Genomic DNA, 21478 nt, shown 5'->3' on the forward strand with positions numbered 1-21478 from the left:
TGGAAGAGGGGAACGTGGGCAGAAGAGGCAGATGCGGGCAGCTGCCGTGCTGAGATAGACCTCCCGTGACCCCAGGTGGCACTCTCCAGGGGGGAACTGGATGTGGAGAATGAGGCGTATGTGTGCACAAAGCCATCCCCAGAAACAGCAAGTCTGAATCCATGAGGCATCCTTCTGAAGCAACGGGCAGAGTCACCAATGATGCCTTCCTTCCCACATCTTCCTAGATGGACCCAAGCAGCAGAAGGAGAACAGCATGTTCCAAGGTGTTCAGCAAACACACGTTGGATCTCTGGGAGCAAGGTCTTGCCCTGACCTGAAGCCGAGGCCGTTATAGTTGGCGTTTGAGCTTCCGCCATGGACGGGAGGGTGATCGGCAAAGGTTTCCTGGACTCACGGGCAGAAGATAAATTCCACAAGCACCCATTGGTGGTGAAGGCACATTCTACTCACCATGCTAGAAAAGGGTGCCGAGAAGGAGAACATAACGGTCTGACTTTCAAAGGACCAAAATGGCGGTGGGAGAGAAGGGTATGGAGGCAACGAAGGAAGCATAAAAAGACCAAGGGGAAGGGAGAAGGGGAGCAGGAAAGTCCCCCCAGACGCGCTGGAAGGAGAGCCATCAGGAAGCTCCATCCAGCACCCAGCGGACCCTGTTCTTGCGAGACATGGATACGGTGTTCCTACCTGTATGCCTATGGAGGTTCATAGTTACACGATTTCCACGAACAGTGAGGTGTGCCTCAGTGAAGTACCTGAACACATCATTTTTTCAAAGAAGGTTGAAGGGAGGAAAATTAACTTCCTCATCCAGGCTGACTGTCCTGCCACGCTGTGTCTGTGGTCACGGCAGTGGGGGATGCCCAGGATGCTGCCAGAGTCCTCACGTGTCCTGGAAAACATCCGTTCTGTTCTATTTTGTTTTCCTTCTTTCTTCTTTCTCCTCCTCCTCCTCTTCCTTCTTTCAGCTGGCCGTGCCCTACCAGAGGCAGGGGGAAAGGCCATTAAAATAGAAACGTCGTTCTGAAGGCAGCTTTTGGAATTTTCAAGGGTGACCTTGGTACGGACCATAAATATAAAATTCATATGTGCTTGGCTTCCTGCCTATAATGACCTATCAAAAGGTTCAGAGTTTAAATGAAATTCACTACAAAGTGAGAAATGGCACGAGGGTAGGATCTGGCTCACTGCTCCTTACCCGAAACATGCACCATGTGGCACCCAGGTATGTGTGACGTTTCATCTCATCGTGAGACGTTTGGGTTTTTGTCTTCTTTTGTTTTGCTAATCTTCCTGGTCAAACGTTCCCTTTCTCTTCGTGTGCTGACACCAGGGGGGCCCCCCAAGCATCCAGGAAGCGTGGGCAAGTATCTGGCCCGCCAAATCCCGCGACATCACCTCGTGTGATTCAAGGAAAGCCGCGTTGGGTGTTTCCAGCCCCAAAGTGTAGGGGCCACTTGTAATCGGTAATTATCAGCATGTGCCTTCCCTTCCCAGAAGTAAAAGTTCTCCCGTGTCCGGGGCGGAGGTGGGGGGCGGTGGGGAGGCGGGGGTGGGGGGATAGGTGATGCCATGATTCTGCTTCCTTGCATTCCAAATTCTTCCAGAAAAGCTTTAATGACTGAGGATCCTGTCCAAGAATGTCTGTATCTATTCTAGTCACCGGGGACGCTTACTGTTTCCACATTCTATCATTTCCTCCGGGTGGACGTGCTCTGGTATTCAAGTTTCTGCTCGGATTCCAGAGACTTTGGTCGTGCTCTCTGCTCCCAAGCTCAGTGGGCGGGAATGGCTGACCCGCACAGTGACAAATCCATTGCTACAGGTCGAAGGCCGGGGGTGGGGGGAGGGAGGGATGGCAGACAGCGGACCCCGCGCACAAGGCAGCCATCACGAACGTCTTTCAAAGGGTCGCCGACGGTCTGCTAAATCAACGTAATTCTAATGGATGTTTCTGTCTGCTCTACAAATAAGGCTGAACCATGTGTTCCAAATTGTTTTCTCCCGTCTTTTCCTCTGCATATAATTTTTAAACTTCTTTCCCCACCCCCTTGGCTTAGTTGTTGAGACAGACCTAAATCAAACTAATTCTAGAGGAGTACAAATTCTGGGTTAATCGGAATCTGTGCTTGTTAAGATAAAGAGTGTGCGACATCTGGTCTTTATTTGCAGGGAGGCCTTTGGAGAGGGCTGTGCTCTGGGGTAGCTGTGTTGTTGGTGCCATCTGGCGTAGCCTGGGGCACTCGGAGCCGACGTCAGGGTGAGCGTGAACGTGAGCCCCGGGTCTCGCCTCAACCCCCTGAGGGGTGCAGCGGCTGGGGCAGGACCGGGCATCACCCCCCCACCCCGGGACCTGCGGTTGCCAATTGAGTTGGTACGGATCCTACAGGACCAGCCTCTTGCAGTGAGACAAGGCTCGTTCGCCAGCATCCCGGAAGCCTGGCACGATCCCAACCGTGAAAGCAGAAGTTCCTGGGAAGATGGCACAAGGAGCAAAGGGCATCATTCAGCTTTGATGTGCACAATCTGACAAACAAAAGTAGGTAGAAAATCTCTTTCATCTCACGCAACCTGTGTGCGCACCGTGAGGTTCCCCAGCTCTTTTGTGAGATATTGCCTACCTTGAGGGCATAGAGCGTCGTTTCAGGAGACCCTTGGACCCCTCCTGGAGACCCTGAATTTGCCCCCAAGTATTTGCTCTGAAAACTTAATCCCGGTGTCTCCACTTTTGCTACAGGAACCCCGTCTACCTGTGCCACTCGCCCTGTGGGACAGTCGGCACGGTGTTCCCCACAGGTCCGCACAGGCGAGCACGCTGTCTCAGGAAACGTGCTGGATTTTAACTCCGCCTTCATCGGCCTCTGTTTTCTCCACAGTGAAGTAAATTAGCGGAGCATGTTTCTAATATTTCCTGGGCCGTAATGATCCACTGAGCTCATTAATAGAGAGCGAGGGTCTCGTAACTCACTCACTTATCAAGCGTAAATTGAAATCTTTAGAGTGTTGGCTTGTTCATTAGAAAAATAGCCTACGTCACTCGCCGATCCCGGGACAACATGATAGATTGCCTAACAAGCAATTAATAGGTTCATAAGTTATCTGACGAATCGATTTTTAGGCCGGACTCTGTCCATTACTTTAGCTATCCGGATATCTGATTAGGATCGAGCGTTCAATGTCAAATGAATTCCGATGGATCCTCTCCGCAGCTAGACTAACGGGCCCATGGACACTGGCCGCAGGAGCACACGGGGACACCCACTGTGAAATGCCGGTGGATGGCCTGGGTTGGTTTTTCTGGCCAGGACACTCCCAGGTTGGGTCATCACTCACGGGGCTGGGGCTAGGGTGAGGCATGTGGTTGGGGCAGAAAATTTAGGGGAGGGGGCTGCAAAAACTTCGTTACTGGGACAAGAAACATTCTAATGCAATGATTCTAAACAAAGTGAATGCAATCAAAAAAGAAACCCATGATAAGGAAATATGAACACTTTAAAATAAAGAGAGGATCTTTATAGGTAAAGACAGGTAACCGTATCCTGCAAAATTCTACCGAAGTTCGAGGAGAGAGGAAAAGTCCCAATGGTGCCTTGTTCCCAGACAAGACAGGTGAGTTCCTCAGTCCACTGACCCTTGTCCCTCCCCGTAGCAGTTCTGACCCATAAATCAGTCATTCGCCTCCACCAGGGTCACAGTAAAGTGATTGCTATTTTCAAAGCACATTCTCCAGTTTTCTTTTCTTGTTTCAAACACATGAAACTGTTTTTAATATAGATTTAAGGGGGGAAAGGGTCATAAAACCGTAATATTTTTTTTATTGCAGTAGGAACACTTAACTGGCATCTAACCCTCTTGAAAAAATTTTAAGGGTACAATATGGTGTAATTAACCATAAGGACAATGATGTATAGCAGATGTCTAGAAATTATTCATCTGCAATTTGTGTAATCGAGACTTTCTGCTTGTGGATTAGCATCTCGCCGTAAAGTGGAATCATGTAGCATTTGTCCTTCCGTGGCTAGCTGATTTCATGAAGCGTGATGCTTTCCAGGTTCATTCGTGTTGGCACGTAGAGCACGTTCCCTTCCTGTTTAAGGCTGAATAATATTCCAACGTACGAATCTATCGCATGTGGTGGAGGGCTCGTGCCGCTGAGGCTGCTTGTCTATGAGATGTTGCGGGGGTATACCAGATGTCCCGTTTCCATTTTCCTATGTGTTTAGGACCTTTCTCAGTAGATTTGAGGTATACCAGATGTCCCGTTTCCTGTACCCTGATGTCCAGCCATACTAGTGACAATTTTGTGATTTAATACTCTTTCCTGTATCTTTACAACATACACAGCACATTGGCTTTATGTTGTGATGTCAGGGGAGGAGGACTCACCAATCCCCACCCTATGTCTCTCTTATTGTGATGTGTCCCAGAAGAAGACCTTATACCCTTCAGGAGCCACTGCCTCATCCATTTATACAAGTTCCCCTCCCTTGCTTTTACCAGGACATTCTTCTCTGTGTCTAATATCCCTCTGGTTCTTTAACTTGGATTCTGTCCCAAGGAGTCCGTTGCAATATGCCTTCAGCCTGGAAGGGAACTCTGACAGGTTTGGGACCGCAGGCTGTGCCCAGCCCCCCCAACAATCAACCATGAGCTCTTCTACTTAGCTTTGCATTGTGTACCCTTCTCCACGGTGGTTTCACTGGGATGCCGATTTAGTTCTTTATTCTGATAAAACATACACAGCATAAAATTCACCATTTTGTCCATTTTTAAGTGCACAGCTCAGAGGCATCGAGCACATTCACACTGCTGTGCAACCACCCCTAACATCCATGTCCAGGACTTTCCATCTTCCTAAACTGAAGCTCTGTCCCCCATGAAACACTAATTCCCCAGTCCCAGCCCCAGGCCCTGGCTTCCCCATGTACACTTTGTCTGTATGGATGCTACTCCTCTAGGGACACCATATACGTAGAATTACACAGGATCTGTCCTTCTGTGCCTGGTGTATGTCACTGAGCATCACGTCCCCAAGGTCCATGCACATTGTAGCAGGTGCAGAACATCCTTCCTTTTCAAGGCTGAGTTATATTCCACTGTGTGCATGGACCACATTCTCCGTCTATTCCTTCGTTGATGCGCACATGGGTTTCTACCTCTTGTCCGCTGTGAATATTGCCACTATGAACGTGTGTGTTCAAGAATGCTGTTTTCCTGGGATAATTTAGGGGGATTATAAAAATAGGCTTCAACAATAGAAAAGGGTGGAAAAAGCAAACTATGAGACATCATGGTAAGATCATGCACATGGTCATGGTTTATATCCACAGGGCAAATCCCAGAAGAAATACAAAACTATGAGTGATGATCACAACCAGGTGGTAATCTTTGTTCCTTCCATATCCCCAAAATTCTTTTAATAACCAGAGTCGGGGGAAAGAAGTATTTTTTCATGAGACAATACCAGACTAGGAGTGCAACAGTAGATGTGCACCATAGCACATACTTTTGTTTACATCAGAACCAGAAACAGTAGTAATTTATCTTATTTCCTTCCCGGAGACAAATGCCTCTGTCGGGGCAGGACCCTTATGAAACGCATCTTGTATCCTTCGTACCAATGAGAAATGTTCCTAAAGTCACCCGAATGTATGGACGCTTTAAAAAAAAATGTCGGAGAGGCAGACGTGAGAGCTCTTGCCAATAAAGGGGAACTCAGGGGCGCCTGGGTAGCTCAGTTGGTTGAACGTCCAACGCGTGGTCTCAGCTCAGGTCTTGATGTTGGGGTCATGAGTATGAGGTCTGTGTTGGGCTCTGTGCTGAGTATGAACCCTCCTTGAAATGAAATGAAATGGAATGAAATGAAATGAAATGAAATGAAATGATTAAATCAAAATGAAGGGGAGTTCAGGGCACGTCTGATCAATCCCCACATTATCATTTCCCAGATGGACTCTGCCTCACGTGGTCTCACCCACAGGGTCCGGATGGCATCACCTCCTCTTGGTTCTGTGTCTCTTCCTGTGTCCTGTGGACCCGTGAACTGACTGTGCCTGCATAACCCCCCTCCTGGAGGCTCTGGTCCGCATTTTTGGGTTTCCTCCAGAGTCCTGCAACAAGCATTTGTGATCTGGATGTGCCCACCTGCCGGAGGAAGAGTGTGCATGCCGCCATATTTGTGACACTCACATCCTGCCCGGTGAGGGCAGTGGTACGAAATCCCCTGGTTCTTCCTCCTCCGAGGACCCCGACCTGTTGGGAGGGCACCACTTCCCGCCCGGGAGGAAGGACACTTGTGCTTCTAAGTCGAAGAAACCACCCCCTGTGCGCTTTGCGAGGCCACGTGCATCCCAAGGCCACTTCTCAGCCTAAGAACCAGGTCTGTGCACATGTTGAGAGTGATGATCACCGTAGACAGTGTAGGCTGGCGAGTGGCCCCGCCAATCAAGAACATTCTCCCAACGCAAACGTGGAAATTATGTAAACAAAAACAAAAAGTCCATTCTAGGGGCGCCTGGGAGGCTCAGTCAGTTAAGCGTCCGACTTTGGCTCAGGTCTTGATCTCGCGGTTCGTGGGTTTTGGGGCCCGCGTTGGGCTGTGTGCTGTCATCTCTGAGCCTGGAGCCTGCTTTGGATTCTGTGTCTCCCTCTCTCTGCCCCTTCCCTGCTGGTGCCCTCTCTCTCTCTCTCTGTCTCTCAAAAATGAATAAACATTAAAAAAATTTTAGGGGCAAAAAAAAAGAATTTTTTAGGGGCGCCTGGGGGGCTCAGTCATTTCAGCATCCCACTTTGGCTCAGGTCATGATCTCGAGGTTCGTGGGTTCAAGCCCCAGGTCGGGCTCTGTGCTGACAGCTGGGAGCCTGGACCCTGCTTCGGATTCTGTGTCTCCCTCTTTCTCTCTCTGCCCCTCCCCTGCTCGTGCTCTGTCTCTCTCTGTCTCAGAAATAAATGAACATTAACCAAAAAGCGAGAGTAAGCACCTTTCGATGGTGACGCTCTGTGGATGTGACTTCGTGGGGATGCCTTTCCAAAGGCAGCGCCCGCTCTCGGAGACGCTAAGAGTGTCCTAAGGGCACGCGTCATGTGAAGGTCTGCCTGGTGACGGAAGGTCCAGTGTTGGACGTCCCCAAGGAGAAGGCTTTGCAGCCAGTGGGCATGGGCATGGGACGGCCGACACGTGGCCCAGCGGCCATGGGGTCGGATACCCTTCTGAGTCTGGGCCAACAGCAGCAAGGTCTGGGCCGGACTTGCGCTGGCCACGGGCGCTGGGAACCAGCCGAGGGTGGGGGCGGGGAGGGGGCTTCAGTGGCTCAAATTAGTGCCCGCCCACGGCAGCGCTTTGAGGGAGGTAGAGCGCTGGGCGGCCCAGTGCCGTGGCCAGGTGCCACGTGGACCAGCGAGATGCAGCGTGGCTCCCTCAGGCCACACAGTGCGCCTGCTGGCAGGGCCGTAAAACCCCGGAATCTGCCAATCCCCACTCCGTACTTTGGCAACGGGGTTTTATTGGGGTGACTCAGCCCCCGGAAGCGTGTGAAAACAGGAACTCGCGGGTCGTTGACTTAACAACAGGCCGATTTATAGTGAGGTCCCGTGGCACGGCGGATGGAACCCGTGGCAGAGGTATGTGGGGGGGCGGGGCGAGGGGCAGGAAGAACGCAGTCTCGGGAATCAGCACCTCCTGCGGGGGCCGGACGCCCATGTGTACCCTGAGGGCTGTGTCACAGCATCTCTGCCCACGAGGGGCCGAGGATCCCGGCGGGTGACGAGGCGGGTTTTCAGCACGGACCGAGCTGGTCATACATGCGTCCCCACCCCTAGAAACAGAAATGCGGAGTATTTCCCAGCGTGCAGTGTACAGCAGACTCCCTCAGTCATAAGCGGAAAGCGGGGGGGGGGGGGGGGGGGGGTATTGAAAAACAAAAAAAAGCCCGTGTACCTCCGGATGGAATGTGAGGCTGTGATGTCTGTGGGATTCGCGTTTTATGGGACGGAATGTTTGATATTAAAAGTGAGACAGAGCCGTGGATGGAATGCTCGCTGCCCGGGGTGGGGAATGTGCTTGTAAAAAACTCTGCATGTGCGAGTGAGCACAGGAACCCCGTCCCCCGGGGGCCCCAGGTGCCCCAAGCCAAGCCCACACCCTTGTTTGCTCCAGGAGCCCACAGCTGGACAAGCCGGTAATAGGGCGAAATGCAGGGGGGGCGAGGAAAAATCGCCCCCGCAAGATGGCAGCTGCAGAACGGGCTTCTGGGTCACCGAGCGCATCACGGGGCTGGACAGTCGGCGTGCTGTTGCCCTAGAAACAGAGGTTCGTTGTTTGCCCCATTCCTGGGACCGAGCATTTCAGCAAATGTCCTACGTCTTAAGGGGCACGATGTGTCTTTCGTTACGTGAACCGGTGACGTCTGGGAATCCCATGAGACAGAGGCTGGAGGCCGAGGGAACACACCCTGTGTGTTCACACCCTGACCGATGGCCACTCATCTTTTTCTTAAGTTTATCTATTTTATTTTGAGAAACAGACAGTGAGAATGGGGGAGACAACAGACAGACAGAGAGAGAGAGAGAGTCCCGGGCAGGCTCACAACTGTCAGCACAGAGCCTGATGCGGGGCTCGAACTCACAAACCGTGAGATGGCGACTTGAGCCAAAATCAAGAGTCAGACACTGAACCGACTGAGCCCCCCAGACGCCCCTTGATGGCCAATGACTTAACCCACCGTGCGTCTGACAGGGAGGCAGAGCGTTCCGTGTCCGGGAAATAAGGACCCGGAGACACAGGGGCCGTGCCCGTCCAGCTGGACGTGGGAGCCACTGCTCTGGACGTAGATGGGTGGGGCTGAGGGGCACGTCCTGGGGGCGCCCCTCGCCCACGGGCTGGTACCCAGCCTCACCAGCATGTACTACAATCACCGGGGAACTGAGAGCGGGACTCCCTCACACAACGCACATTCAGTCTGACTTTACATGTCCTCAATCCCATCCAAGGATCTGGGGCTATAAGACTTGGCTTGAGTGGCTCTAACAAATAGCCCAGGAGTCTGAGATCCAGGCAGGGCTGAGGCTGGTGGTCTGAAGTCCAGGAGGGGCTGAAGCTGGGACTCTGAGATCCAAGAGGGACTGAAGCTGGGAGTCTGAGATCCAAGAGGGGTTGAGGCTGGGAGTCTGAGATCCAGGCAGGGCTGAGGCTGGGGGTCTGAAGTCCAGGAGGGGCTGAAGCTGGGACTCTGAGATCCAAGAGGGACTGAAGCTGGGAGTCTGAGATCCAAGAGGGGTTGAGGCTGGGAGTCTGAGATCCAGGCAGGGCTGAGGCTGGGGGTCTGAAGTCCAGGAGGGGCCGAAGCTGGGAATCTGACATCCAGGCTGAGCTGAGGCTGGGAGGCTGAGGTCCAGGACGGGCTGAGCTTGGGGGTCTGAGATCCAGGCAGACCCGAGGCTAGGGGTCTGAGGTCCAGAAGGGACTGAGTCTTGGGGTCTGAGGTTCATGCAGGGCTGAGTCTGTGGGTCTGAGGTCCAGGCAGGGTTGAGGCTGGGAGTCTGAGATCCAGGCAGGGCCGAGACTGGGGGTCTGACATCCAGGAGGGGCTGAGCTTGGGGGTATGAGGTCCATGCAGGGTCGAGGGTGGGGGTCTGAGATCCAGGCAGTTTTGAGGCTGGGGGTCTGAGGTCCAGGAGGGGCTGAGGCTGGGGGTCTGAGATCCAGGCAGGGCTGAGGCTGGGAGACTGAGATCCAGGCAGGGCCGAGGCTGGGGGTCTGACATCCAGGCTGGGCCGAGGCTGGGAGTCTGAGATCCAGGCAGGTCTGAGCCTGGGAGTCTGAGATCCAGGAGTGGCTGAGGCTGGGGGTCTGAGATCCAGGCAAGGCCAAGGCTGGGGATCTAATATCCAAGCAGACCCAAGGCTCGGGGTCTGAGGTCCAGGCAGGGCAGAGGCTGGGAGTTGGATCCAAGCAGGGCTGATCCTGTGGTCTGAGATCCAGGCAGGGCCTCTGAGATCCAGGCGGGGCCAAAGCCTGGAATCTGAAACCCTGGCTGGTCCGGGAGTTTGAGGTCCAGGCTGGGCCGAGGCTGGGGGTCTGAGATCCAGGCAGAGCTGAGGCTGGGAGGCTGAGGTCCAGGACGGGCTGAGCTTGGGGGTCTGAGATCCAGGCAGACCCAAGGCTAGGGGTCTGAGGTCCAGAAGGGACTGAGTCTTGGGGTCTGACATCCATGTAGGGCTGAGTCTGCGGGTCTGAGGTCCAGGCAGGGTTGAGGCTGGGAGTCTGAGATCCAGGCAGGGCCGAGACTGGGGGTCTGACATCCAGGAGGGGCTGAGCTTGGGGGTATGAGGTCCATGCAGGGTCGAGGGTGGGGGTCTGAGATCCAGGCAGGACTGAGGCTGGGGGTCTGAGGTCCAGGCAGGGCCGAGACTGGGGGTCTGACATCCAGGAGGGGCTGAGGCTGGGGGTCTGAGGTCTGGGTAGGGCTGAGGGTGGGGGTCTAGGTCCAAGCAGGACTGAGGCTGGGGGTCTGAGGTCCAGGAGGGGCTGAGCTTGGGGGTCTGAGGTCCAGGAGGGGCTGAGCTTGGGGGTCTGAGGTCTGGGTAGGGCTGAGCCTGGGGGTCTGACATCCAGGAGGGGCTGAGCTTGGGGGTCTGCGATCCAGGCAGGACTGAGGCTGGGGTCTGAGGTCAAGGAGGGGCTGAGCTTGGGGGTGTGAGGTCCAGGTGGGGCCGAGGCTCGTTGCTCCTGACCCCTCTCCTGGGCCTGTAGCTCCAGCCTTGTCCTGTGTCCTCTCTTGGGTGTCCCTGTGCGCATGTCTGTGTCTGGTCCCGCGTTTTAAGGACCCTAGTCCTACGGGATCTGGGAGCCCAGCCTTGACAGTCTGAAGGTTGGGGCACCAACACGCAAATTTGGGGAGGGCAGGACTGAGCCCACGAACGACAGGGACGCTTACACGACCCCTTTCCTCAGAGACTCGGGGACGCGGGCACAGAAAGCGCGCCATCGCTCAGGTCCTGTCACACGGACCACTCAGGAGCCGCTCGCGTCCCGGACGCGAATCGCCATGTGATTCCTGGCACAACACGCAACGCGCGCCGCGCGCTCGCGAGATGAAACCCAGATCCTAAGCGGCGGATCTCGGGGCTGGGGTCCCCCAAGACCCGCGGAGCTGCCTGCGTTAGCTGGGTCCTGTGATCAGCGAGTGATCGGTCCGGGCGGGCCGGGCGGCTGGCGTGATCAAACGGCCCTGCCGCCGTGTTGACAGGTGAGGCGCGCCCTGGCCCGCGTGCGTCCCCGCACGTTACCTCAGCAGCAGGCGGGGAGGAGCCGAGCCGGCTGGGAGGCGGTTGCCAGGGCAACCGGAGGAGCCCGTCAGCCACTCGGGGACCAGCTCTCGGGATGCTCGCGGAGGCCCATACTAATCAGCGGCCGCGGGGGCGCGCGGGCCAGGTGTCCGGAGCGACGCGCGCGGACCGGCCACCCGTCACACGCTGGGGGACGGCCCGTCCCGGCTGCCGTGAGCCCCGGGTGCCCCGGGGGGCCAGGAGGAGGGGAGCTGGCTTCTGTGCGGATGCGGTCCGGTTTCGCCCGCGTTCCGAGCTTTCCGGGAGACGCTGAAATGGGGGCGCGGGTGCCTGGGGTCCCGGGGAGCTGTCAGCTCGTAGCAGCCGGTTCCCTGCCCCGGGGGCCTCCCTGCAGGGTGACCGTCGGAGCTCGCCCCCCCTTTCCTCGGGCCTCCCCGCAGAGGAGCCTACGCCCTGGCCCCCCGTTCCTCGGGCCTCCCCGCAGAGGAGCCTGCGCCCTGGCCCCCCGTTCCTCGGGCCTCCCCGCAGAGGAGCCTGCGCCCTGGCCCTCCCCCCACCCCTGTTCCCCGGGCCTCCCCGCGGTCCAGCAAACACACACCTGTGCCTGCTCCCCGACGCATGTCCCCGCTGGGGGAGGTCTATCCTGTCCTGTCCAGCTTAGGCGGCACAGAGAGACGACGGGTCCCGTCCTGTGTATCCGTGTCCCTGTGTCGCCATCACTCTCTATGTGGCCATAGCCACATCCCACGGGCTCTGTCTGCACAGCCCTGACACACGCTGGGTCAGTTGCTTGAACCCCGGCGTCTACACCACCCACACGCAAACGCCCTTGAGGGGCATAACCTGAGAAGGGCGGGACTCCTGGGGGGCTCAGTCGGCTCAGGTCGCCATCTCACGGTTCGTGTGTTCGAGCCCCGCGTCCAGCTCTGTGCTCGCATCGCGGAGCCTGCTGGGGATTCTCTCTCTCTCTCTCTCTCTCTCTCTCTCTCTCTTTTTGTCTCAAGTCTGCTTTATCGGTCTTTCAAAATAAATAAGTGGAAATTTTTTTTAAAAAAGAAAGAAGCAAAATACGAATGTGAGAACCAGCGTCCCAGGCGGCATCCCCGTGACCACGTTCACCGGTCAGCCCCGAAACCGCCACGTTCTCCGACTCAGAGGTGAGCGGGGCTGTGGGACGACATACCCCCCCCACACACACACACAAGTGGGGGGGGGCCCATCTTGGAGGCTGGGTTGGGGGCATTGCCATCGGGCAGGGGGTGTGGCTTTGTCTCAGTCCTTGAGTTTAAACGCCCTCCAGGGGCATCTGGGGGGCTCAGTCGGTGGAGCCGTGGGCTGAGGCTCAGGTCATGATCTCACCGTTCGTGGGTTCGAACCCCACCTCCGGGTCTGTGCTCACAGCTCAGAGCCTGGTTGGGATCCCCTCTCTCCCTCTCTCTGCCCCTCCCCTCAAAAATAAATTAACATTTAAAAAAAAAAAAACCGGCTTAAACACTTTGCAGCTGGAGAAAGACAGTCAGCCCCCCAGAAGCCCCCCACGCCCCCCCGGGTGATGCCGCGAACCCCAAATAAACCCAGAACGCGTGTAAATTCCTTTGCCAGCATCTCGGTCCTTCGCGCGAAAGGGAACGGGCAGCTGGGGTCTTTAGCGCCCGGCTTCTGCCTCCACCAATACGTCTGCAATAATCGATGATCATGATTATTGATTTTATTACCCTCACGGCAGCAATCCACCACACGCACTAAAGCGCGTCACCCAGGACCCCAGGGTCATGGTCAGCCGGGTTCTTCCCCGTGCGCATGCGCGGATCTATCTCAGTGCGCCTGGAGGCACAGGACCCCGAGGGGCGCCCGCCTGGGGAGCGCTAGGACGGGTCCTCCCTGCAGCCCTTTCCTCAAGGGACATGTTTCTCTGGATTTTCCTCTTCCCTCTTGGGAGGTATTGTAACCCATCTTCCAACTTTCCCGGCTTTTCTGCAAGCAGTTCTCGCCTTGCCACACGAGACACAGAGCTGAGGGGCGGCACAAAGGCGAGCACTGGTGGGTGGCCCTGGGAGTCTGTCTCCAGCACTGAGTCAGGGACTTTCAGGACCTGTGCCCTTTCCAAGGGGACCTTAGGGTCGCGTGTGCTCCCCAAGGGGATCTTTGGGACCCGTGCTCTTTCCAAGGGGACCTTCGGGGCCCGTGAGTTTTCCAACAGGACCTTCAGGGGCCATGCCCTTTCCAAGGGGAACTTTGGGGCTCATGAGGTCTCCAAAGGGAACTTCGGGCCCGTGCCCTTTTCAAGGGGACCTTTGGGTCGTGTGTGCTCTCCAAGGGGACCTTTGGGCCCGTGCCCTTTCCAAGGGGAACTTCGGGGACTGTGCCCTTTCCAAGGGAACTACAGGGCCTGTGAGCTCTCCAAAGGGACCTACAAGGCCCATGCCCTTTCCAAGGGGAACTTCAGGGCCTGTGCCCTTTCCAAGGGAACTTCAGGGCCTGTGAGCTCTCCAAAGGGACCTACAGGGCCCATGCCCTTTCCAAGGAGACCTTCGGGACCTGTGCCCTTTCCAAGGGGACTTCGGGGCCCATGAGCTTTCCAAAGGGACCTTCAGGGACCATGCCCTTTCCAAGGGGACCTTCGGGGCCCGTGCCCTTTCCAAGGGGACCTTCAGGGCCCGTGAGCTCTCCAAAGGGACCTTCAGGGCCCGTGCCCTTTCCAAGGGGAACTTTGGGTCATGTCTGCTCTCCAAAGGGACCTTCAGGGCCCGTGCCCTTTCCAAGGGGAACTTCGGGGCCCGTGCCCTTTCCAAGGGGACCTTCAGGGCCTGTGAGCTCTCCAAAGGGACCTTCAGGGCCCGTGCCCTTTCCAAGGGGACCTTTGGGTCGTGTCTGCTCTCCAAAGGGACCTACAGGGCCCATGCCCTTTCCAAGGGGAACTTCGGGGACTGTGCCCTTTCCAAGGGAACTTCAGGGCCTGTGAGCTCTCCAAAGGGACCTTCAGGGCCCATGCCCTTTCCAAGGGGAACTTCAGGGCCTGTGCCTTTTCCAAAGGAACTTCAGGGCCTGTGAGCTCTCCAAAGGGACCTACAGGGCCCATGCCCTTTCCAAGGGGAACTTCTGGCCCATGCCCTTTCCAAGGGGAACTTCAGGGCCCGTGCCCCTTCCAAGGAGAGCTTCAGGGCCTGTGAACTCTCCAAAGGGAACTTCTGGCCCGTGCCCTTTCCAAGGGGACCTTCAGGGCCCGTGAGCTCTCTAAAGGGACCTTCAGGGCCCATGCCCTTTCCAAGGAGACCTTCGGGACCTGTGCCCTTTCCAAGGGGACTTCGGGGCCCATGAGCTTTCCAAAGGGACCTTCAGGGACCATGCCCTTTCCAAGGGGACATTTGGGTCGTGTCTGCTCTCCAAAGGGACCCTCAGGGCCCGTGCCCTTTCCAAGGGGAACTTAGGGCCCGTGCCCTTTCCAAGGGGACCTTCGGGACCCGTGAGCTTTCCAAAGGGACCTTCAGGGGCCATGCCCTTTCCAAGGGGGCCTTTGGGGCTCATGAGCTCTCCAAAGGGAACTTCGGGCCCGTACCCTTTCCAAGGGGACTTCAGGGCCCGTGAGCTTTCCAAAGGGACCTTCAGGGGCCATGCCCTTTCCAAGGGGACCTTCAGGCCCGTGCCCTTTCCAAGGGGACCTTTGGGTCGTGTCTGCTCTCCAAAGGGACCTTCAGGGCCCGTGCCCTTTCCAAGGGGAACTTCGGGGCCCGTGCCCTTTCCAAGGGGACCTTCAGGGCCCGTGAGCTCTCCAAAGGGAACCTCGGGGCCCGTGCCCTTTCCAACGGGAACTTCGGGGCCTGTGAGCTCTCCAAAGGGACCTTCAGGGCCCGTGCCCTTTCCAAGGGACCTTCAGAGCCTGTGTGCACTCGAAGGGGAACTTTGGGACCTGTGCCCTCTCCAAGGGGACCTTTGGGACCTCTGCTCTTTCCAAGGGGAACTTCAGGGCCCGTGCCCTTTCCAAGGGGGGCCCCTCATGCACGTTGGCTTTGCTTGTGTGCAGAGGGCACTCGGGGAAGGTGACTCCTAGCTCTCAGGGCGCAGCTTACCAGCGCGCACCCTCTAATTACCCGGGGTTAATCTCCAGGCGGAGCCTGGGAGGACCGGTAATCTATGGAGATGTAAGCTAATTACTTAATCACTTGCATTTGTAAATCACATTATTGGAAAAGAAATTACTCCGGTGATCGAATTACAGATATCTATCCGCTAATAGCTCTGATTAACTGGTGATGTTAATCTGTCATTTTGAAAGCTAATATTAACAGCATCAATCTCGCTGGAAACATAAGCAGTTTATGCGAAATAGAACTTAGGTCTATTTAAGGTGCAAGGCGGTGACGTGCTGGGTCTGGGGTGCTGTATGGGTGGGTCACGTTGGCCGGTTAAACCTTTGTGGGTGTCCAAAGCCTGGGGGGTGACACCAGACGGGGACATGTGCCTTTTGACCAGCACCGTGAAGGTAGACAGACACAAGGGGACAGGTGATTACCAGAAAGTTCCAAAGGTTGCAGAAAAAAGGACCCCCCCAGCACCATCAAGAGAGACCCAAAGTGTCTACCAAGGGTTTCTTCTCCATGACAACGTGTCACCCGACGTTCCAAGGAAGGAAGCATTTATGGGCCAGCAGCTGGGTGACGTTGGTTTCCACTCTAGCAACATAAATTCTCTTGTCTTTAACGCACATCGAGTCACCGTAAAGAAAAAGGAATTTCGGGGGCGCCTGGGTGGCTCAGTCCACGTAGGGCAGGTCATGATCTCACGACTCGTGGGTTGGGGCTCTGTCCCGCTCTCTCTCTGCCCCTCCCCCACTCGTGCTTGCTCTCTCTCTAAAAAACAAAAGAAAAAGAAAAGGAATACAGATAGAATATGTAGATATTACCTATACAAACATTATATATTATAAACATAGAAATAGAAGTGTTATATATGTTATGTTTATAATATATAAGTATAATATATAATATATAAAATTATAATATATATTATAAGCATAATATATTACACCATATTATAATTATATATTATATTATATATTATATATTATGTATTATATATTATAAGCATAATATATATTTACACCATATTATAATTATATATTATATATTATATATTGTATGTTATATGTTATATGTTATGTATTATAAGTATTATATATATTTACACCATATTGTTTTTATCCATTGCTTGGTCAACGGACATCTACATTGTTGATGTATGTGATTTTATAAACAATTACCTTTTTAAAAAAATCACAAGACATCTGGCCAAGAAATTCCAGGTGCCACAGATTTCAGAGGCCACTGCACGTCCCACGATAAACACTGCCTCACAGCACATCCTTATCGCCAGTAAACGTGATCAAGCCACATACCTTAAAGAGCCACAGTTGCATTTCTGGGAAGCTACCCCAGTCCCGGAAAGCTCACACGAGGACATTACTGCGGCGTGCCTTGTGAGACCTGGAGCGTGGACACAGACACCCCGGTTGATGATTTGTGTTCATGCTTCCCTAGTTGACTCACGGATACGGGTCCGAGGAGACACCCGCCTGCCCTTCTTAACATGTGTCGTTGGCCGTCTCTGGTGATTTTTGGAGAGTTCCTCGCAAAGGCCACGGGTTCCTTTCCAGCTGTCTCCTCCCCCTGGAGCCCACGCCTGACACGGGGGGTGGTGAATAGGGAATTGGCCACCTGTCTGTGCCTCACCAGGCAACATCTGTTGGGGAGTAGGGAATATCCTTTCTTCCTATTTAATTTTTAATCTTCTTCTCTCTAGGATGTTGGCAGTAAGAGAGGAGAGTGTACCCGAGTTAGCTTTGTAAAAATGTGCATCTCTGAGAATCTGATCCTGTGTCTCACGGCCTCTTGTAGAGACGGAAGGCCCTGCGACAGCATTAAAACCCAGCTGGTAAGACATTGGTAGGAGCCCTTCAGTGGAAACGAGTTAGGAACAGCAAGACGTGAGCCCTTGTAACTCTCCAAGAAAGGTGTCACGGAGGGCCATGGGTTGAGCTACATTGCCTCCTGCCCAGTGGGACCTTATTGGCAGGTGGGACCTTCACAGATGTCATCAAGTTAAGACGAGGTCACTAGGTTGGGTCTGAATCCAACGGGGCTTCTGTCCTTCCAAGAAGACGAGACAGAACGCAAGCACGTGACCACAGGGGCAGAGATGTGTGTGACGCGTCCACATGCCCAAGAACACCAACGATCGCCAGTGGCCACCAGAAGCTGGAGAAAAGCCTTGAGCAGACACTCCCCTGGAGAGACCAGAAGGAGTCACCCGGGGTGATGCCTTGATTTCAAACTTTTGGTCTCCAGAACTATGGGAGAATGAATTCCTGTCATCGGAAGCCCCCTGGTCTGCGGAAATGACGTACCTGGACACAGAGGCTTGTATTGTCAATCGACAGGCTCTTACCGCGTGGTTCCCATCATCCGTGGGGGGTTAGGAGTCTAACAACTGGGAGTAGAAAAGGAGGTGCCCCCAGAGCATTGTGTCTGACCCTTCCCCACCCATAGAACTGCTGAGGCACACCTGCTGTCTTCAGCCACTACCCCTGAAAAGCTCAGTATTGGTCACCCTGTGTAGGACCAGGGGAAAGAAAGAGAAACCCTTATATTTTCGTTGGCTCTTGGTGACCGAAACCCTGCCAAGAACACAAAACACCAGGGTTGTCTGAAATGTGAGGTTTTCCCATCTGAAGCTCTTAGCATGGTTCACGCTTCTCCCAATTTCTCACTGACCTCTGCGTCTGCCCTGGTCTTTCCCCAGCCTCCCGGTCCCCCCATTTTCAAGTTCACTAACCTCCAGCAGCAAGATCAGCTCGTCGGTGGATTCCCTCACTGGTTCTCGTCAGTACTGTGACCGCATAAGCTGCTGGTGTGCATGAAGCTCTGTGGGAAAGACAGGATTTTGCCGCTGTTTGGTAAATTTATAAGTATCCGTTCGCCAGGGAACAGGTCTGCCTTGGGTTCAACCATACTGTAACAGGTCAGGTTGCTGACTTCATGTTGGCTCAACCAAGCTCATGGTCCTTGTGATAATGAGATGTATAAAATGCCATAACATGTTTTAACACGAGTGTGTGCCCACACGGGAAATGTAAAATGAATTGGAGACAATTCAGGGTGTGTTAGAGGTTCTTAAAGAGCAAAGTAGACTTCAAAAGGACTTGGTTATACAGTAATACCTTGGATTTCGAGCGTTCTCCAAGATGAGCAAACATGGCTAACAAATTTTAACTTGATAAGCAAGCAGTGTCTTGCTTTATGAGGGGTACGTGACACTGAACATGACACGATCACAACTGAGCTGATGGTTCTTTTCTTTTTTTAATGTTTTATTTATTTTTGACACAGAGAGAGACAGAGCATGAACAGGGGAGGGGCAGAGAGAGAGAGAGACACACAGAATCCAAAGCAGACTCCAGGTTCCGAGCTGTCAGCACAGAGCCCGACGTGGGGCTCGAACCCACAGACTGCGAGATCATGATCTGAGCCAAAGTCGGACGTTTCACCGACTGAGCTACCCAGGCGCCCCTGAGCCAATGGTTCTTGAAATTTGCTTTCATAGACAAGTGCTTTGGATTACAAGCATGCGTCCGGAACAAATTTTGCTTGCAAACCAAGGTTTTAGCATATTCTCATTTTTTTTTCTGTTGATAAATTTGCTGTTGCAGGAATCGAGTGTGTTCTAGAGGAAGAATCACTAGTAGGTTCTTCCTACTGACTTTATAAACTGGGACAACACTTGTATGGATTTCTTTGCATCTCTCTGAGAATTGGCTAATTGTTCGTTTTACTCCGAAACATTCATTCAATTCAATGGCAACCTCAAAGCACATTAAACACACAAAGTTTAATAATTCCACTTTGGCTCTCTTCCTTTTTTTTTTTTTCTAAAGTAGAATGTTCTCTGTCGGGGCTGGGAGAGGATCATTTTTCTCGTTGCCCAAAGATATTCTGACGTTTCTGATAGAGATAAGTTAGCTTTTGCCGTTTTCCCCTGATATCTGGTAAATTTGTTAATGCGTTTCCTTTAATAACGTTGACTTTCCACTCTGTCTCATAACTTTGTAAATGGGTCCCAGAGCATCCTTGGTATTTCCTTAGAGAAAGGAATTTCACTTTGATTAAGTTGTAAGGTCTCATCTCTTTCCTCTTCCTGAGTACCTGATGCTCTGAAGCATGTTTTTCAACCTATTTCCACCGCATGCCCAAAGTGGTCACTGAGTGTTAACGTTTTACACTCAATCAAAAAAGAAAAAATAAGCCTATGTAAAAATTCAGAGTGTGTGTTGAATGAATCATTCATACTTCTGATTCCAATGTGAAGGGAACGTGGCCAATGTGCAGACATGGCTCCTTACATGTCTAGTCCACACTTACAGCTGGATGTTTAGATGCTTACCGAGGACTCTGGAGTTTTCTGTAATGCCCACGTGGTTTCTCCCAGCCCTTGGGGAGCATAATCTGTGGTGTCTCCTGATGATGCAATGAAGGTAAATCACGGTCCCACAGAGACCTAGAAGCTGCCTTGTCCACATGACGCTTAGTCCTCCAGAATTCACAGGGAGGGCATGTGCCTGATCCTACCTAATACAGTCATCAGAGTCCCTTTCTTTTGACCCCGAGCTAGGACACGATTACCACCTCTAGGATGCTTGCAAGGTCCCATGTTGCAGAACAGACTTCTGACTGAAGACAACTCTGCACAGGCAATCCTTTGCAACCCGTTTAGGCGAATGTTCTCATCCTCAAAGGTGAGCATGTCCCCAGTTTGCGGTAACATCAGACCCAGAACTTGGAGCGGTTCATCGGTGTGCTTTCTCCATGGGTATTAAGCAACAGCTCACAAGAGAGGTTGACTCCACGTTGACCAAAGTGGTTCGGAAGCTGTCTTAGGAAATCAACTTTCAAAGGGTAGAGTGTGCTCAGCTCACGATGTTCCTGGTTTCTGCTGTCTCCCCAAGAAGATGGCAGCTGCATAATTTCGTGCATCCTGTTTTTCCTGGTCTTCCCCACCCATGTTTCATGCCATCTGAGACACATCCCTTGTCTTGTGCCTACATCACTCCAGTCTCTGCCCCACGTTCACATGACCACGTTTTCATTGTGGCTCGTCATCATTATCATCGTCTCTTCGTGCATGTGTGTGCTGCGATGTGTCCTTATAAGACCACTAATTATATTGGTTTAGGACTCATTTTAGCCTGATTACACCTGCAAAGACCCTACTTCCAAATAGGGTCCTATTCCCCTAATCCCTACCTTCCACATGTCTTCTCTAGGGGACACAACTCAACCCAGAAGTCTCTGTGACGATGGAAGCGTTCCATTCCACACTGTCCAATATGGCAGCCGCCAGCCACGTTTGACTAGGGTGACTGAGGAATTGAATGCTTGCCTTAATTAATTGCAGTTAATTTACATTTAGAACACCACATATGGCTACCGGGCCCTGGAAATGTGACTGAGCCAACCGAAGAGCTGAGTGCTTAATTAACTGTAATAATTTACATTTAAACAGCCACATGTGCTCATTGGCTGCCATATTGGATGGCGTCATTGTGGGAGAGTTGCCAAGTGATGTGGGTACCACCGATGAAGCTGTTGTGAATCCTCTGGTCAATCAGGAAGCATTTATTGAGCGCCTACTATGTGCCAGTCCCTGCAGCCGTGACCAGTCCTGTCCCCGTGGAGGTGACATTATCACGGCATGGACATACAGTAGAACACATTTTGGGGGTGATAGATGCCCCAGAAGAAACCACAGCCAGGTGACAGCCTGCAGGGCTGGGATGGACATGTAGCCATATTATTAACGTATTGGGGGCCAGTCCTCAATGACATTAGAGATGGACAAAGTTTCCAGAGAAACAGTGTTGCCTAGTGGTTCCAAGTGCAGGCCACGGGGACATCCATATTCTAATCCCCATGTGGTGGAGAGAATAATGTCCCCAAAGACGTCCATGTCAGTATCCCTCAAAGCTGTGAATATGACCATCTATGACCTTATGGTGTGAATATCTGTGTCCCCCCCAGCTATGCTGAGCTCCTAACCCCCAAGGCAATGATATTAGGAGATGGGGTCTCTGGGCAGAGCTCCTAATCCCCAAGGCAATGATATTACGAGGTGGGGTCTCTGGGTGGTGATTACATCATGAGG

At 53.3% G+C, this 21478-nt stretch overlaps 1 protein-coding gene and 1 long non-coding RNA gene across 2 annotated transcripts in view; one reads left to right on the forward strand and one right to left on the reverse strand.

Annotated features, from left to right (window-relative positions):
* The window catches only part of LOC122477709, a 190889-nt gene extending 180026 nt beyond the window's left edge, over positions 1 to 10863 (reverse strand). The window contains exons 1-2 of the mRNA XM_043571025.1: positions 10497 to 10863; positions 9761 to 10372 (exon numbers count right to left, since the gene is read on the reverse strand). Coding sequence (XP_043426960.1) covers positions 9761 to 10372; positions 10497 to 10796 — 912 coding nt within the window. The 5' untranslated portion in view covers positions 10797 to 10863. The remainder of the gene's footprint in view (positions 1 to 9760; positions 10373 to 10496) is intronic.
* Positions 10864 to 12256: 1393 nt separating this feature from the next.
* On the forward strand, positions 12257 to 18557 carry LOC122477407. Its single transcript, XR_006295692.1, has 2 exons — positions 12257 to 12444; positions 17084 to 18557. It is a non-coding gene; the product is annotated as an uncharacterized LOC122477407 (long non-coding RNA).
* The last annotated feature ends 2921 nt before the right edge of the window (positions 18558 to 21478 follow it).

The sequence above is a fragment of the Prionailurus bengalensis genome, chromosome X (genome assembly GCF_016509475.1).
Source record: "Prionailurus bengalensis isolate Pbe53 chromosome X, Fcat_Pben_1.1_paternal_pri, whole genome shotgun sequence".
In the NCBI taxonomy this organism is placed as follows: Eukaryota; Metazoa; Chordata; class Mammalia; order Carnivora; family Felidae; genus Prionailurus; species Prionailurus bengalensis.